We start from the raw sequence: 23,349 nt of genomic DNA on the forward strand, positions 1-23,349 counted from the left end.
ACTTGAACTTTCAAATGTAGTAAGCAGAATAGCTATTTTATTTTTTAATCAAAAGTTATTCGGGTTCAAATATTGTACTTTTTCGATTTTTTGAAAGTTCAACCGCGATTATCTCTAAAACTATGCATCCTACAAAAAAACTTCTAAAACCATTTTTTGCTCAGAATCACCCAAAAAATACAAAAAAAATTTGTTTTGCGAAAAATCGCTGTTATGTAATTCCTCAAGTTCTTTGTTTATAACAAACTTATCGACATACGGATCAACTGTTACCCAAAAAATTCGTGTTCTACGGGTCAAAATACATAAAAAAAACTTGGGTAAGTCCATCTGAATTAAGGAGGCCGTTGTTCCCCCCCCCTGGCGACAGGACTATATTGGTAGGGGAGCCCGAGCAGGGATTTTTGCAGTTACTCGAGCGCGTCAGATTATTAAATGGCGAGAAACCTTGTACCCTGAAAATGTACCTTTACCATATCGTTTATTTGGAAGAAGAGGGTTTACATCTCAAAATGTTGAAAGTTTTTTTTTATTGCATCAATTGCTTCCAAATAATGACTTCTACTATGGTAAAAATAGTTACATGTGTAAGTACACTAGTCTCCGAGAGATGGTAGATGTAACTCTTTGGTTTTCCCATAACTTTCTCTACAGAACGTTATTCGCTTTAGAGAATACAATTATATCTTGGAATATAATAGACAAAAATAAGTTAATTTAATTAAAAGGGTGATTTATTTTTGGGATATACCCATTTTTCTTAAAAGTTCTAACACTAAAAGTGAAACTTTCTTAGTTGTAACTTTTTTTTGGACAATACATCATAAAAAAGAAGCAATATAATGTGCGTAAAAAGTAATTTTGTGACATGTAACCTTATTCTTCAAAGTTATTTTATTATATATGAATTATCATTTTTTTGCATTGGGTAAATTAGTATAAATTAAACTGTAGTATTATTTAAGGATTAATTTAATTAGACCATAATGTTTAATAACAGCCGTACCAATCGAATTTTCGCAATCTTCAAAATATTCAAGGCAATTATACTCAAGATGATTTTGACAATAATTATTCTTTTAAAGATGCACAAAACACAATGTAATATAAAGTACCTACAAGAAATAGGTTTTAATGGCGTGTTTGACCTTAAAGCTTGTGTAGACTTATGTATATCTTAGTATTCCGAAAAATGTTAAAATATGTCATGTGGGGATCTTGAAGTTAGTTTTCCTAAATACTATTTAAGTTTTCACAAACATTTGTAAAGGAAAATTAATATTATTGCTTTATGTTTCATTTTGTGTTGTATAATGGATACGAACTATTTAATTAGTTTTTTAATGTTTTGTTAATAAGTTTTATTAAATCATAATAATTGATATAATGGCCTTTTTAATAATACCTTATTAATACAATTTCTAAAATGTAACTTTATGAGCAAACATAGTGTATTAAAAAGAAAATATTTCTTATAGGATATATCCAAGTTTTTTTCTAAACCTGATATCTTAAAAAAGAAAATTCTTCTCAGAGCGATAAAAAGATCAGAAATCTATCATACTCGATCATTAAATCCTATATCAATAACTGCACAAAATAAATGAAATAAACTAATATGAATCTTAAAAACCTTTCTACTGAAAAAGTGAAAATTCTTCGTTATATTATAACCCTCTTCTTCCAAATGAACGATATATTAATATATTGGCTCTTAATGCAGGGGAGTTTGTTTAGAGGGGGGGGGGGGGGCGAGAAAAAAAACTATCCTTAGAAAAACTCGAAATCGTCAGATTAAGATAAGGTAAGTTAAGTACATGCAAAACAGTGTATATTTAAAAAATCTGACGATTTGAGCGGGGCGTAAGGAAATGGGTATGGGAAATGAGTGGAAATGGTTTCACAAGAAAAAAGCAATATTTCGCGAAATGAATGAGAGATCGAAAAACTAAAAAATACGTACTCAATATACTTCAAAAATCTATCGAATGATACCAAACACGACTTCCCACGGAGAGGGGTGGGGGGTAAATTTAATATTTTAAATACGAATCCCGCGATATTTCGCGAAATGAACATCAGATCGAAAAACTGAAAAATACACTTATTCAATATTTTTGAAAAATCTATCGAATGGCACCAAACACGACCACCCACGGAGGTGGGGTGGGGGTTACTGTAAAATCTTAAATGGGAGCCACCATTTTTTATTGCAGATTTGGATTCCTTACGTAAAAATAAGTAACTTTTATTCGAGACATTTTTTCGAATTATCGATAGATGGCGCTATTATCTAAAAAAACGATTGTTCGAAATGGAAAATTAAACTAAAAATGGAAAGTACCCACTAAAATGGAAAACTTTACTTAACTTCTTTTGGTTTTAGGAGCTACTCTTCATAACCCAATAAGTCCCCAAAGCGCTCGAGTGACTGCACATTTAGCATACTTTGTTCCCCTGCCATATATTTTGGGATTGCAAAGGCATACTATTGTAATTTACTATCCTGAAATAGGTAAAAATAGCAATAGTGCTATTATTGTGCATTATTGGACAAGCTGAAGCAGGAACTCAGTGACAATTGAACCATATGCAGAAAAAAAGTGTTATTTCTCACAAGAGGGTTATCACACTGACAAACATTATGAGTTGGGCTTCAATTGCTGTCTCATCCGGCGTATTCTCATGATTTGGCCTCCTCCAGTTATTATTTCTTCCCAAGTCTGAAGATATGGCCAGTAAATAAAAAATTCAGCTCGAACGAAGAGATAGTAGACGAAACAAACACCTATTTTGCTACAATGTTGTCGCGCTGTATATTGTAATAAATGAAACAAATAAATAATACCATATTAGTCAGACAAATTGAAGTACCGGATTTAGTACATTTTAAAAATGTATAAATAAACATAATTAAATTGAAGCATTTGTAAATCCAAAAATCGTTAGAAATATACAGAGCTTTGACCATACTGCCATAGATACAATAAAAAAAGTCCATCCAACTATAATAAATTACTTTTTGGTATGTTTTACCTATTTTTTAGACTTTACAATATGTACAAGATAACATTCGTGTTAATTATATAATTGATAATAAAAACACAGCCAAAAACGCTGTTCACTATACAGAAAAATACAGAAATCTAGCAGAGTATTATCTTTTGACTAAAATAAACACAAGCTTCTTTTTCGGCATTCGCTACAGTTTTCGGCAAAACAGGGTAATCAATTCGTACCGTATTCGAAATATCTCCTGGCTCTGGTCATTATAGGTGCTAAAATACAGCATGTTGAGTTTCAAATTAGATACATACTCTAAATGGCAACACTGTGCGCCGTCGAGTATGAGACGGTCCCCTCTTCCCATGCTAATGTATCTAGTTCTCGCTGATTCTAACTCCGTCACCACGTTAGTGGAATAAGCAATGTTGCCGATTTTAGCGCTTCCTTTAGTCGCCTATATCTAATAGAAAACTAAACGTATTGTATACAAACATTGAATCTAAAATGCTGAAACAAATAAACCAACGAAAAACTGCCTTGTGGAGTCTATTTACAAATTGCGGTGTACGATAAATGATCGCACACTTTCCTTGTAATAAAATAAACAGTCGTCACTTACTGGTCAAAATATGTTAAAAGAAAGTCCTCGAATGGAGGAGAATAATCTAAAAAAAAGCTAGATAACTTATCGTTTTTCTATCGAAGCAATCTTCAGTTTTTAGATCAGGCAGTCATTGCATCTTCGACATCTCTCCAGGATCATCTTGGTCTACCTCGTTTTCCTCTAGTAAGTGGAGTCAATTTTTCTATATTTTGCCATCTATTTTCTGGCATTCTTTGAAGGTGTCCATACCAGTTAAGTTTTTTGGCTTCGATTGTGTCTGTTATATCTAGATCAATTTCCATTTCTCTCCTATCTTCATTTCTCACCCTATCAAATCTACTGAGCCGGCAACATCGTCTCCAATGGTTCATTTGTTTCTTATTTATTTTATAAATTCTTCTTTTATTTTATTATTCCACAATAGACTGTGTAGCTGTCTGGTGGCTGATCTTGGCCAATCCTGGAATGTATTTCTTCATTACTCCCTGCTTTTGATATTATTTGAACTCCCAAGTATTTGAAGGTTTCTGCTGGTTTGTAGTTCCCATTTCAATTTGTAGGCTTTCTGGTTTTTCTCTTACAACTAAGTACTCGGTTTTTTTTATCAATTATGAGGTCTCACTTGGTGTACTCCTATTCCAGTTTTCTAAGCATATAGTCCATTACTCTCGTCTTCAGCTAGAATGGCTTACTCGTCAGCGAAGTTTATCATGTGCAGTCTATGGTCTTCGATTTATATTGCAGCACTTTCTTCTTCACATTTAGAGAGCCTCATTTAGATATATTGTGAAAAGTGTAGGTGCTATGTAGCAGCCTTAGTTCATGCCCTTACTAATAGGAATTTTTCTAGTTAATTTGTTTCCAATTTTGTTGTTTACTGTAATATTTTTGTAAAGCTGTTGTACTGCTTGTATTTATATTCTTTGTTTATTATTTGTTTTTTATTGCTATCCAGGGCATTGAAAGTGGTAGGTAGACCGTATACCTTTGTCAGATCTATAAAGACTGCATGAGTGGAAAGGTTATGGGCTACTCTTTTCTCAATAACCTGCTTTAGAGAAAATATACTGTCCATACAAGATCTGCCTACACGAAAGTCATTTTGTTCTTCTACATCTGTCATTTCTTTTTCTATAATGGTTTCATAATGGTTAAAAAGATGTACAAATATACAACAGCGCTACAGGCCTACAACCTTTTCTAGATGTTTTTGTTCTCATAGTATCACCACATCATCCGCGTATGCTATGCATGTTTGGTGGAGTATAGTGGGGACTCAGTTAATTGGGAAGGAAATTTATCAAGCGATAATTATGAAATGCCACTTAGAAATTATGAAATGCCCTGAAAAACAAGTCAGTTTTAGTCAGAGTGGAGACAATTTAAATGGGAATGGTTTCAGCAAGACCATATTTTGGTTTTTAGTATAAATGTTCGGCGTCATTTAAATCAGATTTTCCCGAACCATGGATTTGAACTCCAAAGATTATTTTTATTGGAGATACTTAAAAAGTAGATTTCATAACACTACACCAGCAAGTGTTGCAGAGCTAGGACAAAGAATTATCGATGAATCCATATTAATTTCTAGAGGAACCTGAAGAACTGTAATAGATGCATTCTACCATCATTTAGGATCCTGCCAAATTAACAATGGCGGATATTTTGAACACTTGATTATGTAGACATTAATTTAGCAATGTATTAAACTTTTAATTATTATCAAAGAATATAGACCTTATAGAGGGGTACTGCCCAACATAGGATTTTGTGCATGTGGCCTGACGATGACTAAGGTATTTTCAAGGGACAAATAAACGTGACCATCTGTTCCATTCAAACTCTTCTTCTATGAGAGTATATATTCTTTGTTATTACGTTCAACTATAGTTGTACATATTTCGAATAAAAAATTTATTGAGACGATCAGGTATTTATAGTTTCTGTTTTATATTTTTAAGATGTTCCTGACTACATAGTATGCGGTTGAACCGTTATTAAAGGGAATATTTCAATAAAAATCCAATATACAGGATGTTGTATTTAAAAACCAAAGTTACTAATTATATCAGAAAAATGGTAAATCTGGCAACGTTACATAACATCCAAATTTCAAATCTTCATATTGCAAAATAGGTGTATCTCTGTTTTTGTATAATTCACTCATTGTGAGATAATCTTTTCTTTTCTAATTTCTGTTTTGCATCGGTTAACTTTTGGAATCGTTTAAAGTCTCCCTCTTTTGCAAAATTTTAGTGAATAACGTTTTCCGGTAGATTACCCTGTCATAAGCAGATTTCAAGCACTATAATTAAATTAAAAGAAAAACAGATCACAACTCAACGAGAAAGGTACTACATAATTTCAACTTTTTGCAAATCAAGGCCAACTTAACATAAGAGCAAAACTTAACACTCCTTTATTTATCGTTTAGTGTACAAATTATAGTCCTAAACAGATTTGTTTCGATGGAAGTTCATTTCGGGAACAATCAAGATATGTATTTATCTCTTAGCGCCGGACTCCACTTGCGATTCTCTAGTCGCGCGATTGTTTTGTCGCGAAGATTGAATACATTGTTTCAAATACAAGTCAATTCACGATTATTTAGTCGCAAATGGATTAACTTGCATTTAAAACAATGTGTTCAATCTTCGCGACAAAACAATCGCGCGACTACAAATCGCAAGTGGAGTCCGGCGCTTAACGTATACGTATTTGGGTTATTTCAAACATCGGAATTAATGGAATTAAATATATCAAAGTCAAAAGAAAAAGCACTTAAACAATGATGTACACAAACTTATATTTGATGAATGACCAAAAACTTACATCGGTCAAACTGGTAGAAACTTTAACAAACATATAGTCGAATACATAAAAAAACTTTCAATAATAGAAAAACACATTATATGTACGGACTTTACCTTCTAGATCATAATCATTATTTTAATCACAATTTCAAATTCTCCCTATTCAAAATAAAGACGTTAAACTATCTTTATTATAATCTATGGAAATTAATAAATTATCCACTAGCATACATTAAGGATCAGGAAATGTTATCATGTAGTGTCGCTATTATCTGATCCAAAACTAATGAGAATAAATAAGGACTAAGCACCGAACCTTGGTGCCATCCTACTTTCACCTGAAATTTATCATTAATCAACAACACATGTTCTAACACTGCACTAGTTGTTAGTCTTTCATACATATCTCTCACATCCTTTACATATTCACCGATGATTCCTTTCTTATTCAGTGCCCACCACAGAATCTCTAGACAAACTCTATCATATGCTTTCTCAAGATCAATGAATACCATATGAGCGTTTGTTTCTTTATTCGTGTCTTTTTCCATCAACTGTAATTCTGAAAATTGCATCTGTTGATCTGCCTTGCATAAAGTCAAACAGATTATCGGCGATTTCGGCCTCTTCATGTATCCGTCTATCAAATAATCTCTCCCATATTTTGATGGTATAACTAAGCAGTTTTATGGTTCTGTAGTTTGTACATTGTTGTATATCTCCCTTATTTTTGTAAACAGGTATTGCTGTTACAAAATCTCGTGAACCTATTCATTCATTTGGTGACGTCAATATACGAACCAAACGATTGACTCAGACATTACTGAAAATATCAGGGTGCAGATGGTACCTGTCGCGCAATTCGCAGCAAATAAAATAGTCGTATGTTTTTAGGCTTCATTTTATTTCGGTTATACATACGCATTTTCAAGGTTCACGAGGTTTTGCACCAACACTATTAATATACTGCTTCTCCATTCGTCTGGCATTTTTCCAATTTCCATAATTCTATTAAATAAACCTGTTAGACAACATGTTCGTGTCTCTCCTAATGCTCTCCACACTTTACCAGGAATATCATATGGTCCAACTGCTTTACCCCTCTTTATCTTTTAAAGTGTTTGAACCACTTCCTCGTTTGTTATTTGGTTGACCATTTCCTACTGTTAACTAAACTAATTTTCTGTCCATGTACTGTTCCATTTCTTTTTGACATTCTTTTCGTGAATTAGTAAAGTTCTGCAAGCAAACTAAGAGAGTCATTAATATTCAGCTCAGCGGGGTGCAAGGTGCTCAGCGTTTCAGGGTGTGAAATTCTATCAACAAGGGATCTACCTGTTTTATGGAATGATCCATTGTTTATTTAAGTACGCATGTAGACCAATCAAGTTAGTAAAACATAAGCCGTTTTTCGACATAACTGAAAAGACGAGGTTTGACAGTTGAAATGTGTAGTATGAGATATTACAAAAAGGCTACCATCTTGGGATTCATCAATTTTTTAGTGGAACAATTTTTAAATAAACAATCAAAACGTCAAACTTAGTTTTGTGCTCATAACTTAAAAACTTGTTTATTTAGAAATTTGACGTCCACAGGTAACTTTTTTAGAACAAAAAGATACATCGAATGAGATACGATAAATGAAAATCGGTTAATAAACAAAAAAGTTATTAGAGGAAATAAAAAATGTAGTATATCAAAAAAGTTATTGCAAAACGGACAACAAAATCACTGTTTTTGAATATTGTTAATAACAATTTTATTGTTTATTAGAATATGTTTAAATATACCTAAACTTGAGGGCATTATGGTGTTTGAATGGTGTGCAAAAAATGGTCCAGATCTGTTAAATAGTTTTCGCAAAATTGAATTTGTTTATAAAATTTTTTGAAAAACGAGCTAATTTCTGAGGCTGGTCTAGTTAATATGGCTGAATGTATCTGAATAATCCGGGGCTCATCTCCTTCGTTAAGATGTATACTAATAGCCTATGAAAAAAAAAGTAAAAAAAATTACATGTACGTACACAAAATTATTTGTTAGAAAATAGCAGTTTTTAAGCTTATAAACAATTACAATAATTTCGTAGAAATTAGATCAAATTAAATGGCAATAAAAAATACGGAAAGATGGTTAAAATACACAACTTCTAAAAAAAAATTTAGGTCCTACGACCCTTGGGGTCTGAGATAGCCCTTTTTTTTTTTAAATCACTGTTACGTTAATTAACAACACTAAGATCTGAAATTAACCAATCTTTTATAAGAAAAGTCAAAGTTTTTAACAAAGTTTATAGCAAGAAAAAATGTTAAAAATTGTTTAAATGGTACTGTTATAAACAAAAAGTATTTTGCGTTGCGACTAAAGTAAAAAAAATAATGGGTGTAGATGAATGAGAATGCAGCCCATTTTTAACATTGACAGTATACCGGATTTGAAGCGTAATATTATATTTATATATTTTGGTAGAAACTTGAATTTTATGAATATTATTATGTTGCACATTTATTTAGTAAAATTATATTTTAAATAAATAAATTTAAAAAATAACAATAAAAAGGCCACTTCAAAAAAGGTTTATACATTTTATTAGCTGCTTTGTTTTGGATAATTTTGCAATGAAAATAAGATAAACGTTATAATTTTAAATATAGTAATGAAACACAGACTTACTCACAATCATTTAATTATACTTTGACGACCGGTTTCGATCTCTACAATATACAGATCATCTTCAGGTCGGCGTTACAAGTAGTTAAATGCTACAATAAGAGAAAACTTGTGTTAGACCAGTGTCTGATTGAAGAGATGTTAATAGAAAGCCAAATTTAAAAAAATTTTTTATAAAATTTTTTGAAATAAAGGTTTGCAACTGTTGACATTTCAGAATATTGGTATATACAAAGTCAAACCTATGAGTAAAAATGCTCATAGGCATGTATGTGCAAATGGGTGCATACAGTTTGAATTTGTTGAGATTAAAATTTTTAACCATTAAAAAACAAAATAAACATAAACTGACTTAAATATGCTTCCAAATTCAAAGTAGTAATAATAAAAGAGATAGTAATATTGTTCTAATCTACTTACATGCCGTTACAAGGATTGCGTTGCAACTTAGTTGTTGTCATATTAGTACGTCCAAATTATGCTAATTGTAAAATTTTGTAAAATTTGAAAATGCTGTATACTTTATGTTACTAAGAGATTTAATTAAAATAGGCAACTACTGTACAACATTTGAGAAGAAGTGTTTTGACATTTCAGATAACCTACATCTGTCTACACTGTCAATATTCCCTCTTGAAAACACAAAAACTAGACTTCAATTTAGGAAGTAAAAACTAAGTTAAATAGTAATTGGGGAAATGTAGTGCTACCTCCCTTAAAAAACCTTTTACCAATAATTGTTATGTCTTTGTGCTTTTAAACCCTATGTGTTATGTGTTAATTTATTTATTTAGTTAAAAACTATTCTCAAGTAAGTGCCTACACCCTTCCATTAATATTTCGTTTCTTTCTTTTTCTTTGTACATATCCCATTATACAATAGCTCAAACAAAATAATCTTTAATTTTATCAATTTCTTACCTTTTTCAATTTAAAGTTTCTTAACCGATGTTTTGATAATAATATTTTTTTCATTTAACTAACTAGCTTTCCTTTAATTTCTATACACTTCATAGTTTCACAGTGTATGGCACTTACTACTTCATAATATTATGATATTATTATACTTATGACATCCCTCAGTTAATTTACTGAGAACAACATATCTTAAATTAGATTAATTTATGACAACAATTTCCTATTTGTCATTTCCTATGCTTTGACCTCTGCCCGCATCGTATAACATCTACGAGCTAAGACCATCACATTTGTACAAGAGCCTAGAATAACATTTCATACTTTGCTACAATTAATACGCAACTCCTGGAGCATTGTCTTTCTCCATTCGAACAAAACATCACCCGTTTCACATACGCATCTTCCTTCAGGATCCATTCCAAATTCGAAATCTTACTGTGTTTTAACCTACGTAACATGTCTGTTTACCCTATCACTATCCCAACAAACCAATTAGCATAATTTGGACGTACTAATATGACAACAACTAAGTTGCAACGCAATCCTTGTAACGGCATGTAAGTAGATTAGAACAATATTACTATCTCTTTTATTATTACTACTTTGAATTTGGAAGCATATTTAAGTCAGTTTATGTTTATTTTGTTTTTTAATGGTTAAAAATTTTAATCTCAACAAATTCAAACTGTATGCACCCATTTGCACATACATGCCTATGAGCATTTTTACTCATAGGTTTGACTTTGTATATACCAATATTCTGAAATGTCAACAGTTGCAAACCTTTATTTCAAAAAATTTTATAAAAAAATTTTTTAAATTTGGCTTTCTATTAACATCTCTTCAATCAGACACTGGTCTAACACAAGTTTTCTCTTATTGTAGCATTTAACTACTTGTAACGCCGACCTGAAGATGATCTGTATATTGTAGAGATCGAAACCGGTCGTCAAAGTATAATTAAATGATTGTGAGTAAGTCTGTGTTTCATTACTATATTTAATATGGACTCACATATGCAACCCATTCAATATTTGTTATAATTTTAATGTGGTAAATACCATAGATAAAAAAAAATAGTAAACTTGGTACAGTAGAACCCGATTGGTAGGTATAGGCCATTTTTTCTTCTCTATTTTGAATCCGTGTGTAGTCCAGGCTGTATCGTCGACCCCGTTAGGTAAATTATTCCGATTCGTATTTTTTGCACAAACTTACACAAAAAAGTTCCTTGTAACAAATCCAGAGGGTACCAAGAGCTACCGCGGCCGGAAAATTGTTTAAACAATTTTTTCATTAGTTTTATGTTAACTTATAAAAGTTGGGTGACAAACTGTTTAGTTTATAATTTTAATCAACGCAGCATTAAAACATAGGTCCTGAAGAAGTTTTCTGGAAAATTTCAAGTCAAAATATGCAACAGAAAAAAAGTTACGCCACCTTATAGACGAGTGGTACTCCCCCCCCCCCAAAAAAAAAACGCTCATTTCTCGATATATCAACCACGGAGTGCTGAATGGCTAATTTTGGTCTTACTTTATGTTTTTGATGGCGCTGAAAACGAAAATGAGTTTTATTTTGAATTTTGGATGGGAAAACATTGTCAAAATCGCAATTTTACCCTAAAAATAAAAAAATGAAATCACGTTTTTCTTAAAATTAAAAGTTACAACACCTTTTTTCTATAAAACATTTTTTTCTCTGTACTCTAGATTTTAACATACAATTAATTAAACAGCTAAATTTCAAATTTTGTCACTCAACTTTTGCGATTAAACTTTGCAAATCAAGAATCTGCACCTTTTACTTCAAACAATTTATAACTTTCTTTATAGCAAGACAGAAATATTGAAGCAGGTCCCATTGTCTTCAGAAAGGTGAGAAATATATACTATAAAAATTTTAGAAAAAAATATTACAATGGAACTGAGTTGTAGCAAGTTAAACGCAAAAAAACGTGATTTTTTTTTATTTTTAGGGTAAAATTGCGATTTTGTTAGTATCAGTATCTCGAGAAGTAAGCTTTTTTGGGGTGTGCCGCTCGTCTACAAAGTCACATAACATTTTTCCTATTGCATATTTTAAATTAATTTTTTTTGGAAAACTTCTTCATGAATTATACTTTATTTCTGTGTTAGTTAAAATTATAAACTAAAAAGTTTGTCACTCAACATGAAACTAACGAAATCTGACGACAAAATGTTTAGAAATTAACAACTTCTCTTTTAATGTGTTTAATCATTTTGGACAAATCTCATTGTTATCTAAATGCTTCAAAGATAACACAGTAAAATGTTCAAAAGGAAATATTTACAGCGACCAAAAATACAATGAGTTAAAATTGATTAATTATCAAAATTGATTTTTCGCATTTTTGCATAAAATTTGATTTTTGAACATGTTCCACTAATTCTAGAAAAAATAAACTCCATATTCGGATTCACAGACTTCGAAATCATAAGGAATGACGAAAGTTTGTCATTCACCTTAAAGTTGATTTTTGTGGTCGGTATAACGTAATTTTAGGAGTTGCTGCCGGTCGCCAACCGCGCCCACTATTCAGTCAGTCGACTACGCCCGCTATTTTTTACTTTAGTCGGAACGCAAAATACTCTTTGTTTATAAAACTCCTATTTAAAAAATTTTTAACATTTTTTCTTGCTAAAAACTTTGTTAAAACCTTTGAATTTTCTTATAAAAGATTGGTTAATTTCAGCTCTTAGTGTTGTTAATTAACGTAACAGTGATTTTTTCAAAAAAAGGGGCCATCTCAGACCCCAAGGGTCGTAGGACCTAAAAATTTTTTGTGGTGTATTTTAACCAACTTTCCGTATTTTTTATTGCCATTTAATTTGATCTAATTGCTACGAAATTATTGTAATTGTTTATAAGCTTAAAAACTGCTATTTATTAACAAATAATTTTGTGTACGTATATGTAATTTTTTTTACTTTTTTTTATACGCTGTTAGTATACATCTTAACGAAGGAAATGCGCCCCGGATTATTGAGATACATTCAGCCATATTCACTGGACCAGCCTCAGAAATTAGCTCGTTTTTCAAAAAATTTTATAAACAAATTCAATTTTGCGAAAACTGTTTAACAGATCTAGACCATTTTTTGCACACCATTCAAATACCATAATGCCCTCAATTTTAGGTATATTAAAACATATTTTAATAAACAATAAAATTGTTATTAACAATATTCAAAAACAGTGATTTTGTCATCCGTTTTGCAATAACTTTTTTGTTTATTAACCGATTTTCATTTAGCGTATCTCATTCGATGTATCTTTTTTTTGCTGAAAAAGTTACCTGTGGACGTCAAATTTCTAAATAAACAAGTTTTTAAGTTATGAGCAAAAAATTAAGTTTGACGTTTTGACTGTTTATTTAAAAAATGTTCCACTAAAAAATTGATGAATCCCAAGATGGTAGTCTTTTTGTAATATCTCATACTACACATTTCAACTGTCAAACCTCGTCTTTTCCGTTATGTCTAGTAAAAACCTAACTTGATTGGCCTAATGTCCATCAATAGTACCCCGCTGAGCTGAATATTAATAGTTTTCTTAGTTTGCTTGCAGAACTATATTTTATTATTTTCTATATAATCAATCATCATCATTAATCGGCCCTGATTTGTCAATTGCTGAACATAGGCCTCCTCTAGATACTTCCATGTTCTTTTGTTCTGCACCTTATCTACTACCCAATTGGTCACAATTCTTTTGAGGTAATCGGTTCATCGCATTGAGGGTCTTCTCCGGCTCCGCTTGTCTGCCTGTGGTCTCCACTCAAGCAATTCTTTTGTCCATCTGTCGTCTTTCATTCTTGCAACATGTCCCGCCCATCTCGTTTTTGTCTTGTAATATGTTCAATAACATCTTCCACTCCGGTTCGTCTACGAACTTCTTCATTTCTGAGTTAATTTCTTAAGCTTTTGTGAAAGTTAAGGTTTCTGCTTCGTATATGAGGGCTGGTAGAACGCAGTGGTTGAAAGGTTACCTTTCTAAATGGATTGGGACATTTTTGTTTTAAATACATCTGTCATTCATCTCTTCGAATATAGACCAATCCAAACTTATTCTTCTGAATAATTCACATGTTTGGTTTTCTTGCGTTAATTGTAGGTTATTAATTCACAAGAACTTGGTTTGAACAAAATTTTTTTTACGGCAAAAATTGAGTGAATCGTAAATGAGTATATCGAAAAACATTGATTTTTTTCTATACAAAACTAACACTTTCGATAGCGAATAAATCGAAAACTATTAATTTTCCAAAAAAAAATGTATAGAACATTGTATAGAACGCTTCCCGTTTGTTTCGAGCTTCTGTTATTAATATGTCCTATTTTAATATTATACACGGATTATACGGCATTTAACAGAAGCTCGAAACAAATGAGAAGCGCAGAAACGTACTATCTTATTTTGTGAACCAAATACACATATCTTTCCACAAGTTCTATAGGCGATTTCTCGATTTCTGTTAGCTCATTGAGGACAAGAATGGCGATCATTTTTGCTGCACATCTCTACCAATTTTTATCTTCTTAGTCATACAATGAATGTTTACAGAAGGTAAGCATTTTCGTATATATTTTGAATAATATCCGCATACCTGTGGTCTATTCTTCATTCCGATAGTGTTTTTAAGATAGCGACTGTTTCCACTATATCAAATGGTTTGTGGAAGTCAATAAAAATAAGAGTTAGAGGTCTACTATATTTAATAGACATTTCGTTTACAATTTTAAGGCCCAGCAGATGGTTGTTTATTCCGTGGCCTGATCGAAATCCTGCTTATTCTTGTAACTGACAGAAGGATGAGTTAAACTTCCAATCCATTTTCCAGTATTCGAGTAAAGAGCTTGTATACGAGGTTTAGTAAATTCTTCTATTTATTTGGAATGTTTTCATTATGCAGACATAAATTAAAAAGTGTTCGGATTCCTGATTTCCAAATCAATAAAATATAGCAGTGCCACGTCTGTTGACATTTCTGTTAAAAATAATATGGCAGCTCACATGAAAAACATTTTCAAAGAAAATTTTCTGAAATGAACTTCCATCGAAAAGCCGAACAATGATCTAAGAACGAAACACTACAAAATTCCTAAATCTCTATGGTGAAAAATTACTCTTTTTAAATTTCAAATAGAATATATTTCAATTTTAATCACGAAAATATAATTATTGTATTATATATTTCAATTGTAGGTACTGTTTCTAAAATTAGTGGTATCTAAAAATATTTAAATACCAATTAGATCTTCTACTTTCTCTAAGAAGAGAAGTAAAATTGAGGTATATATTCTTACGAGAAAAAAATCTCTATAATCTCTCATATTTTTTTTTTAAATTCCGTCTTCCAATTTTTCTAAAACATCACGATTTCTGTATTCTTTTCCGACTTAACTAGAATCTATTCTAATAATAAGTTAAGTGTTTTGATTAGTCTAACTTCTTAAGCAAAGCAGAAACCTTGGATTTACGATGAGCTTGTCTAAAACAGAGAATATGTAATTATCTTATTATATATAATATATTATCTCAAATTATTCTTGAAAATAATACATGGTCGTATAAATAAAAAACTAGAAGAAGGAATAGATGATAGTCAGTTTGTGTTCAGAAACGGACTAGGAACCAGAGAGGCGTTATTTGCTTTTAATGTGTCAGCTCAAAGATGTATGGACATGAATGTGGATGTGCATGTTTGTTACGCTGATTTTGAGAAAGCTTTTGACAAAGTAAGACATGAACAATTAGTCCAAATTCTAAAGACAAAAAACATAGACAAAAGGGACTTACGAATAATAACAAACCTTTAGTGGAATCAAAGAGCACAAATTTTAATAGATAACGAACCCAGTCCAGAACTTGAAATCAGGAGAGGAGTTCGGCAGGGATGTATTATGTCTCCATTACTCTTTAATGCATATAGTGAAGCCATTTTTGAAGAAGCACTGCTATCTCAAAGTGAAGAAATAATAATTAACGGAAGATCTATTAACAACATAAGATATGCAGATGGCACCGTGATTATGGCAAGCTCTGCTGAACAACTCCAACTATTACAAAACAAAACAAACAATTCATGTGAAGAATATGGACTAAAAATGAATATAAAAGACCAAATACATGATAATAACTAAGAAAACAAACACACAAGCAACCATACATCTGGGAAATGTACAGATAGAAAAGGTTGATAAATACAAATACCTAGGAACCTGAATTTCAGAGAAAAATGATCAAACAACAGAAATAAGGACCAGGATAGAAATAGCAAGAAATGCGTTTGTAAAAATGAAATCAGTTCTCTGCAACAAACACCTTAGCTTAGAACTGAGAGTAAGAGCTTTGAGATGCTACGTGTTCTCGATACTACAATATGGACTTGAAAGCTGGCATTAAAGCAAGAACACATAAATAAACTACAGTCATTTGAAATGTGGTGTTACAGAAGGATGCTTAGAATAGCATGGACACAGAAGAAAACGAACACGGAAGTATTGCGAGAAATGGGTAAAGAATGTGAAATAATAAAGTTACAATATCTGGGACACGTAATGAGGGGACCGCGATATGAAATGCTAAGACTGATAATACAGGGAAAGATGGCGGAAGGGGTATAGGAAGAAGGAGAGTGTCATGGTTAAAGAATTTAAGGGACTGGTTTAGATGCAGTTCTGTAGAACTCTTTAGAGCAGCGGTGGATAGAGTAAAGATAGTAATGATGATATCCGATGAAGTCCGAATAGCTATGATGATTGCCGACATCTGTCGCAGAGATGGCACTTAAAGAAGATCAATATGAACACACAATACCCGGAAATATGAGTGTAAACAAATATAATTTGGAAAGTCTAATGAATGAATGAATATTAGAAAAGAAAACACGACCAAGGAAGAGATATACAGTAAAACCTCCGTTAACCGAAATAATTGGGGGGGGAGGCCGTTTTAGATAATAAGAATTTCGGTTAAAAATAACATTGTTTCTTGTATTCTTCTGTATCAAGTTATATGGAATTTTTCGTCAAAGTTGGTATTAAAAAATACTGTGAGGTGATTTAATAATGTGTTGTATATTTAATTGCGTTCTTTAGTTGTATGAGCAATGTTGACGATGTTGACAAATTAACATCGAATTGTTTCCGTTTTGTGATAAAAATTTACTTTTTATTGACGAAATTATTGAAACTGTCAGCAGTTTCGGATAACGGAGGTTTTACTAAGTCGAGTTTCAAATAAGTATATTATGCTGTATACATAATGCAGCATAAGACATTACGTGTACAGTTTACATTATGACTGTATTCATGTGCACATTGGGTGGGACATGTTGCCTATCAAGATAATACCAAGTGAACTAAACCCATCGTACAGTGATCTAGATTACATAAGAGAGGTGTGAAGAAGAAGAATGTATACATACTTACTCTTCTTATTAATAACTGGCTTCATGTCCTGCTAAGATATATAAGTCGTGACCTTCTTCGTTTGTTAGTGTACCAGTCCTAAGTAAATTACTTTCTAACATGACGACCCTAAAAACAGAAATAAGGGGTTAATATCTTCAGTCCCCTAACTAATATGAAGCATCGCAAAGACAGATCCATTTTATTTTCGAGGAGAAGACTTTCAGTGCATAATTTTAGATTTACAGATGGCTTCAGGATAGACGAGCGGGCGAAAGAATATACAGTTGAGTCCGCGAGTCTTTACCCAACAACTGACAGAAAGAGTCTACTCTTCCGATTACGGGTTTTATTATAAAATTTGACGTTATCAAATATATAAAATGTCAAATGTAAGTTTTGCTTCAAAATTTTTGTGCAGAATTACAGCTACATTTAAAGTAGCTTAATAAATTCTTTTATTATTATTGATTAATAAATAAATAAACAATTTATAAAAAAATTCAATAACAATTTTATTTTTGTTATTTTATTCAGTTTCACGGAAATCTAAACACAATCATTTCTTTACTGTGTGCATGACGTTAGCTTTGTATGTTTTAAATATTAATTGCCAAAATATAATTATTTACCTTAAAATTTCAAAGCCCAATATAAAATTAGTTGTGAAAACAACTGTTTGTGTAATATAAAGAAACTTCAAAACGCAAAAATTCGACAAAAACTGCAAAAAATTCAACTGACTGACAGCCACAAAAGTAAACAAAGCAGAAACGTCAAACAAATTGTGCTTAAAATATGAAAACATACCGAATCGTCCTTTTTTGTACCTATCTCTTTTCAATGCACTGAGTCTAGATGGTTCATAAAAATAACATGTGTCTTTACTTAATAGCAGGCGGTAGCTGGTTTGTCATGAGTTTCATGCGTGGAAGAGAATGATGCTAGATAAAAAGTATGTGTTTTATCTCGCCAGGTATTAATGACGCACGGGTAAAGATTCGCGGACTCAACTGTATGTGAGTGGTTCGATAAGTAGTTAGCCTCACCGCCCGATGGTGTCACTGTCGCAATAAAAATTTGCCATCGTGAAATACATTCTTGTAGACGGCCTATCCCACAGAAGGGAAATCCCGCAGCGAAATGAAAAAGCGCTTGAATTCTGTAAACGGCGACTCTTCTCCTTCGTTGGAAACCGTCAGAAAATGGTTTAATGAGATTTAACGTGGGGCCACGTCGGTTTTTGATAAGTCACTCCCAGTTGCCCCGAAAACCGCTACTACTGAGGATAACGTGAAAGAAGTCCACGATATCGTATTGGTAGACTGCGGATTGAAGGTGCGTGAGATAGCCGAGACAGTAAGCGTCTCAAAAGATCACGTTAGTCATATCCTGCATGAAATTTTGGGCATAAAAAAAGCTGTCGGTGCGATGGCTGCCGCATTTTCTAACTCCGAACAATAAACGCAACCATGAGACCACTTCAGAGCAGTGTCTGATGCCGTTTAAGCGTAATCCGAATGAGTTTCTACGTTGTTTAATAACCGTCGACGAAACATGATTCCACTGGTAGTAGACCGGGAGATAGTTCAGCCACGATTTTCCAAGTCCTGCCTTTTGCAATAGTGGAAGGGAAGACGAGGTACTTACAATTTGTGGAAATATCCACAAATTTCCTGTCACATTTTCCTGTAAAAATTAGATTTTCCCAAAAAAATAAAAATAGGATTTTGCGACGAATTTCTGAGTCCTGCCATATCCGTAGAATGACAGGATACTATGGATTTTATGAAGAAAATTTTTTCGGCAGGAGGGTTGCAAACGGACTAACGGAGTATATATGTATCCAAACATGTAAGGAAAATAATGAAATTTTATATAAATTAAATAATTAAATATATTAAACACATTTATTTCAAAATGATCAAAAAAAATGTTGGCATGACGTCTCCTACTGTTTAAGTATACTTGTCCCTTGGAAAATTATGCGCAAAATTTTTACCCTGATTCCGCGATTTTCTGCCATTAAAAAGTTAAAATACTCAAATGCAATCAATACTTTTTTCTACGAGCGTGCAAAAATGTCTACTTTCGGGCACGCATTTTAGTTTAGAAAGTTTTACTTTTCCGCACGCGTGGTACTTTTCCGCACGCGTGGTACTTTTCCGCACGCGTGGTACTTTTCCGCACGCGTGTTACTTTTCCGCACGCGTTTTACTATTCCGCACGCGTTTTTTACTTTTCCTCACGCGTGTTAATTTAAATATGTTAATATGGCCTTAAAGTAATTATAATACATGCAATAAACTAATAATATTTATATATTATTTACTAATTTATTTCAAATATCTTATTGTTTGCATGTTTTAATGAAATAACGCGAGAATTCGATGAAATAAAATAATTTTGACATAATATTCGAAAGTCAAATCAGTAGACAATAACAGTGGTTTTGAATCGTCGTCATGGAAACCAAGATCGTCGTCATGCTAACTAATTATATTGAAAGTTTGGTTTTGACAACCTTGTCAAAGAATTAATTTGTGTATGTATTTTCATATTAATTAAATTACTTGATTATGATTTGGTCATTTTTGAAAGACTCGTAGAAAAAATATTGTTCCTAACGCTTGCAGAAAGTCTCTTTTCCGCACTCGACTGCTTGCCGAACTCACGCTTTGCGTCGTTCGGCAAACTGCAGTCGCGTGCGGAAAAGTATGACTTTCTGCACTTGTTAGGAAAATAACTATTTCGGTACTCGGTAGGAAGGTTAAACGGTTCCTGTAAGACGGCAGGAGTTCTAGATTTGTAAGAAAATTCGTGAAAAATTCCACGATGTTCTGAGTCATGCCATTTTGCATATGTTTCAAGAATCTTAATATAAGTCTATTTACAAAGAGGCAGGATGGTTTTATAGTTATTTCGTTTACAGGATGGGGCATTAGTGTGAAAAAGTCCAATTACTCGTTTGTGGTAAGAGATACGAAAAAAGTTATTTAGGTGAAACGTGGGGCAAAGAGGATCATAATTTAAAAACATTTTCTAATATACAGGGCTATCCGTATTGGCAGGGTGACACAAACTTATGTTTTTTTTTAAATGGAACACCCTGTATATAATTTTAAGATTCCTAAGATAACTTTAAGACAATTTAACACAATTTGAAGATGGCGCCTTGTAATTAGATTTTTTTTATCTCCAGAACCTTTCCATTTCGATAGACAACAACTGGTCCGCCTTTTTATCTTCCATAGATAAATCGATTCCATCAATTGCGAATATCTAGTACCGGTCATAGGAGTCCGTTTTGAGTAGGGCAACGGGTATTTTATCGCATAACTTTTTGTCTTTAACTTTTAAGCATTTTTGACACTATATTATTAAATTGTGAGGTATTCTAGTACTAAACGGTACTCTTGCTTTAAGTCGGTAGGATGCACCGTTTTCTAGAAAAATCAGTTTCAAAATTTTTCGTATTTTGAATTTAAGAAAAATTTGAAAAAATAAAAAAAAAACGGTGTATTTACCGACTTAAAGCAAGAGTAACTTTTAGTACTAGAATACCTCATAATTTAATACTCTACTGTCAAAAATGCTTAACAATTAAAGCAAGTTATGATATTTCGTTGATCTACCCAAGACGGACACCTATGACCGATTCTAGAAATTGACAATTGATAAAATATTCATCTCTGGAAGAGAAATAAACGTACCAGTTTTCGTTTTTCTAAATAGTTTTTTTTTATTTTATTTTTCAAATTCAAAAACCGAAAAAATTTTCAAATCAATTTTTTTGAACACGAAGTATCCTACCGACTTAAAGCAAGAGTACCTTTTAGTACAAGAATACTCCATAGTTTTAATAATCCAGTGTCAAAAATTCGTAAGTTAAACACAGAAAAGTTATGCGATAAAATATCCGTTTCCCTACCCTAAACGGACGCCTATGACCGGTACTAAAAATTGACAAATATGATGGAATCGATTTATCTCTGGAAGATAAATAGGTGTACCAGTTTTCGTTTTTCTAAATAGAAGTGTTCTGGAGCTATTTAAAAAAAAAGACTAATTAGAATACGCCATCTTTAAATAGCTCTAGCTTCCTTGGGAAGCATTTTCGGACGAGGTGAATTGAGTTAAATTTTCTTAAAATTATCTGAAGAATCTCCGGGATTCGATTGTTAGAAGAGTTTCTGGACACTCTGTATAATAGGTACAATCCCTACTATGTATAACCAATTAATTGTAAAATTATTGATTTTTTTCCTATTACTTTTATTACGTTTACTTAGATACAAATATGATCTAATCGCTTAAAATAAATAGGTTACAGTTTCCCCAGGCCCACTTCGAAGCCGAATTTCAGAAAAAAACAGCCCCAATTGAGGAAGAAAAAATACTCTTCCACAATGACAACGCTCCGCCTCACACCTACGCCATCGCCATTTCCAAATTGGTAAAATTGGGCAACAAACTGCTGCTCCATCCAACGTATTCTCCAGATTTGGACCTGTACGACTTCTTTTTGTTTCCAAACTTGAAAAAGTCACCCGCGCGCCGGGCAGAAATTTAAGTCGAATAAGGAGTTCACCACCGCCACGGCAGTCTACTTTGCAGACCTCGAGAAAAGATATTCTTCGGACGGGTTAAAGAAGGTGGAGTATCGCTGAGTCAAGTGTATCGAACTAAGAGAAGACTACGTTCAGAAATAAATCGCCACTTATCCAACATTTTCGTTTTTCTTTTGGAAGGCTAAGTATTTATCGGACCGCCCCAGTATGGACTTAAATCAAGTCAAGCACCCTGTTCCTATGCATCAATCTTTCAGGCTGAAATCCTCATAATCTTAATATGTGCTCAGGGCGTGTTTTATAGAGCTGAATTTAACAGAAACATCTCTACATGCTGTGGCAGTCAAATATATTCAGACTCTATATAAAAAATGGCAAATAACAAATGAGTGTGCTTACTTATCTGAACCTAAAAGTTTATACGTTCGTGCTGTGTCGGTGATTTCTTGTGTAACTTCGCCATTTTTTAACGATCTTCCTTGCATTCCGTGTTTGTGAAACGCCAGCACACTATCCGGAAGACATACTAAAAAATAATAAGCATTAGTTTCATTTGAGTAAACCATAGACGTATATTAAATTAACATAGACCGCTCGTGGTGACAAGATCTCTTGCGGTTGTTCGACATGTCTCTCTCTAGCGCATTGAAACTGCTTACTCTCTCTCTCTCTCTCTCTCTCTCTCCCACCAAAAAGGGATGCTGCTATACATACTTGATGTAAGACCTAAACACAACAAACAACGACAAAAGATGGTGTCGTCACTTTTCTCTACAGACTGCTCAGTCTATGTTAATATGGAGTCTATGGAATAAATATTCTGTTTAATCCTAATATATATTATAGGTTCTTTTACTTTCATATGTGTACGACGTCGTGATAGAGTTTTTCTTTTCGCTCATAGATGGCACTCGTATAAATGAAATTAATGTTTTATGTTGGTGCAATTGTAGCAAATTGAGCAAATGAATTGAAAAATGAGCAAACTGAGCAGATATTGACTATTGTTTGTTTTTAACCAAGAGGAGTGCTTGTTTCTAATTGGTCCAACCGCAGGCAAGTTTACTCCACTGTTATTCAATTTTGACACTAATGACATTTATGAAATTTTGACACTTCTGTCATTTTATAGGTTAATTAAGTATATCGGCGATTTTTTGTGTTTTCTGCATTATTCCTTTAATTTTTAGATTTACAGTCTACATTTATATAAAAACAGTTGTTTTATAACTCTTTAGCGATGTGTTGGTATAATATAATATATATGGATTATCATCGAAAGGTGATAATATGATCAACGAAAAAAGAAGATGAATTTGGTGACTTTT

At 32.5% G+C, this 23,349-nt stretch overlaps 2 protein-coding genes across 12 annotated transcripts in view; one reads left to right on the forward strand and one right to left on the reverse strand.

Moving 5' to 3' along the window:
• The window catches only part of LOC114335610 (guanylate kinase), a 345,069-nt gene that overhangs the window by 27,879 nt on the left and 293,841 nt on the right, over positions 1 to 23,349 (forward strand). The gene's annotated exons all lie outside the window — the stretch shown is intronic.
• Positions 15,167 to 23,349, reverse strand: part of LOC114337984 (mitogen-activated protein kinase kinase kinase kinase 5) — a 134,574-nt gene continuing 126,391 nt past the window's right edge. For 10 of the 11 annotated variants that reach the window (XM_050661125.1, XM_050661123.1, XM_050661120.1 and 7 more), the window contains 3 exons: positions 22,421 to 22,547; positions 17,472 to 17,579; positions 15,167 to 15,529 (listed from right to left, as the gene is read on the reverse strand). In XM_050661125.1, the coding sequence (XP_050517082.1) occupies positions 17,480 to 17,579; positions 22,421 to 22,547 (227 nt within the window). In that variant the 3' untranslated portion in view covers positions 15,167 to 15,529; positions 17,472 to 17,479. Of the gene's footprint in view, positions 15,530 to 17,467; positions 17,580 to 22,420; positions 22,548 to 23,349 lie in introns of all 11 variants that reach the window. The other variant, XM_050661116.1, reaches the window with a different exon arrangement.

This window comes from Diabrotica virgifera, chromosome 9, assembly GCF_917563875.1.
Source record: "Diabrotica virgifera virgifera chromosome 9, PGI_DIABVI_V3a".
Taxonomy (NCBI): domain Eukaryota; kingdom Metazoa; phylum Arthropoda; class Insecta; order Coleoptera; family Chrysomelidae; genus Diabrotica; species Diabrotica virgifera.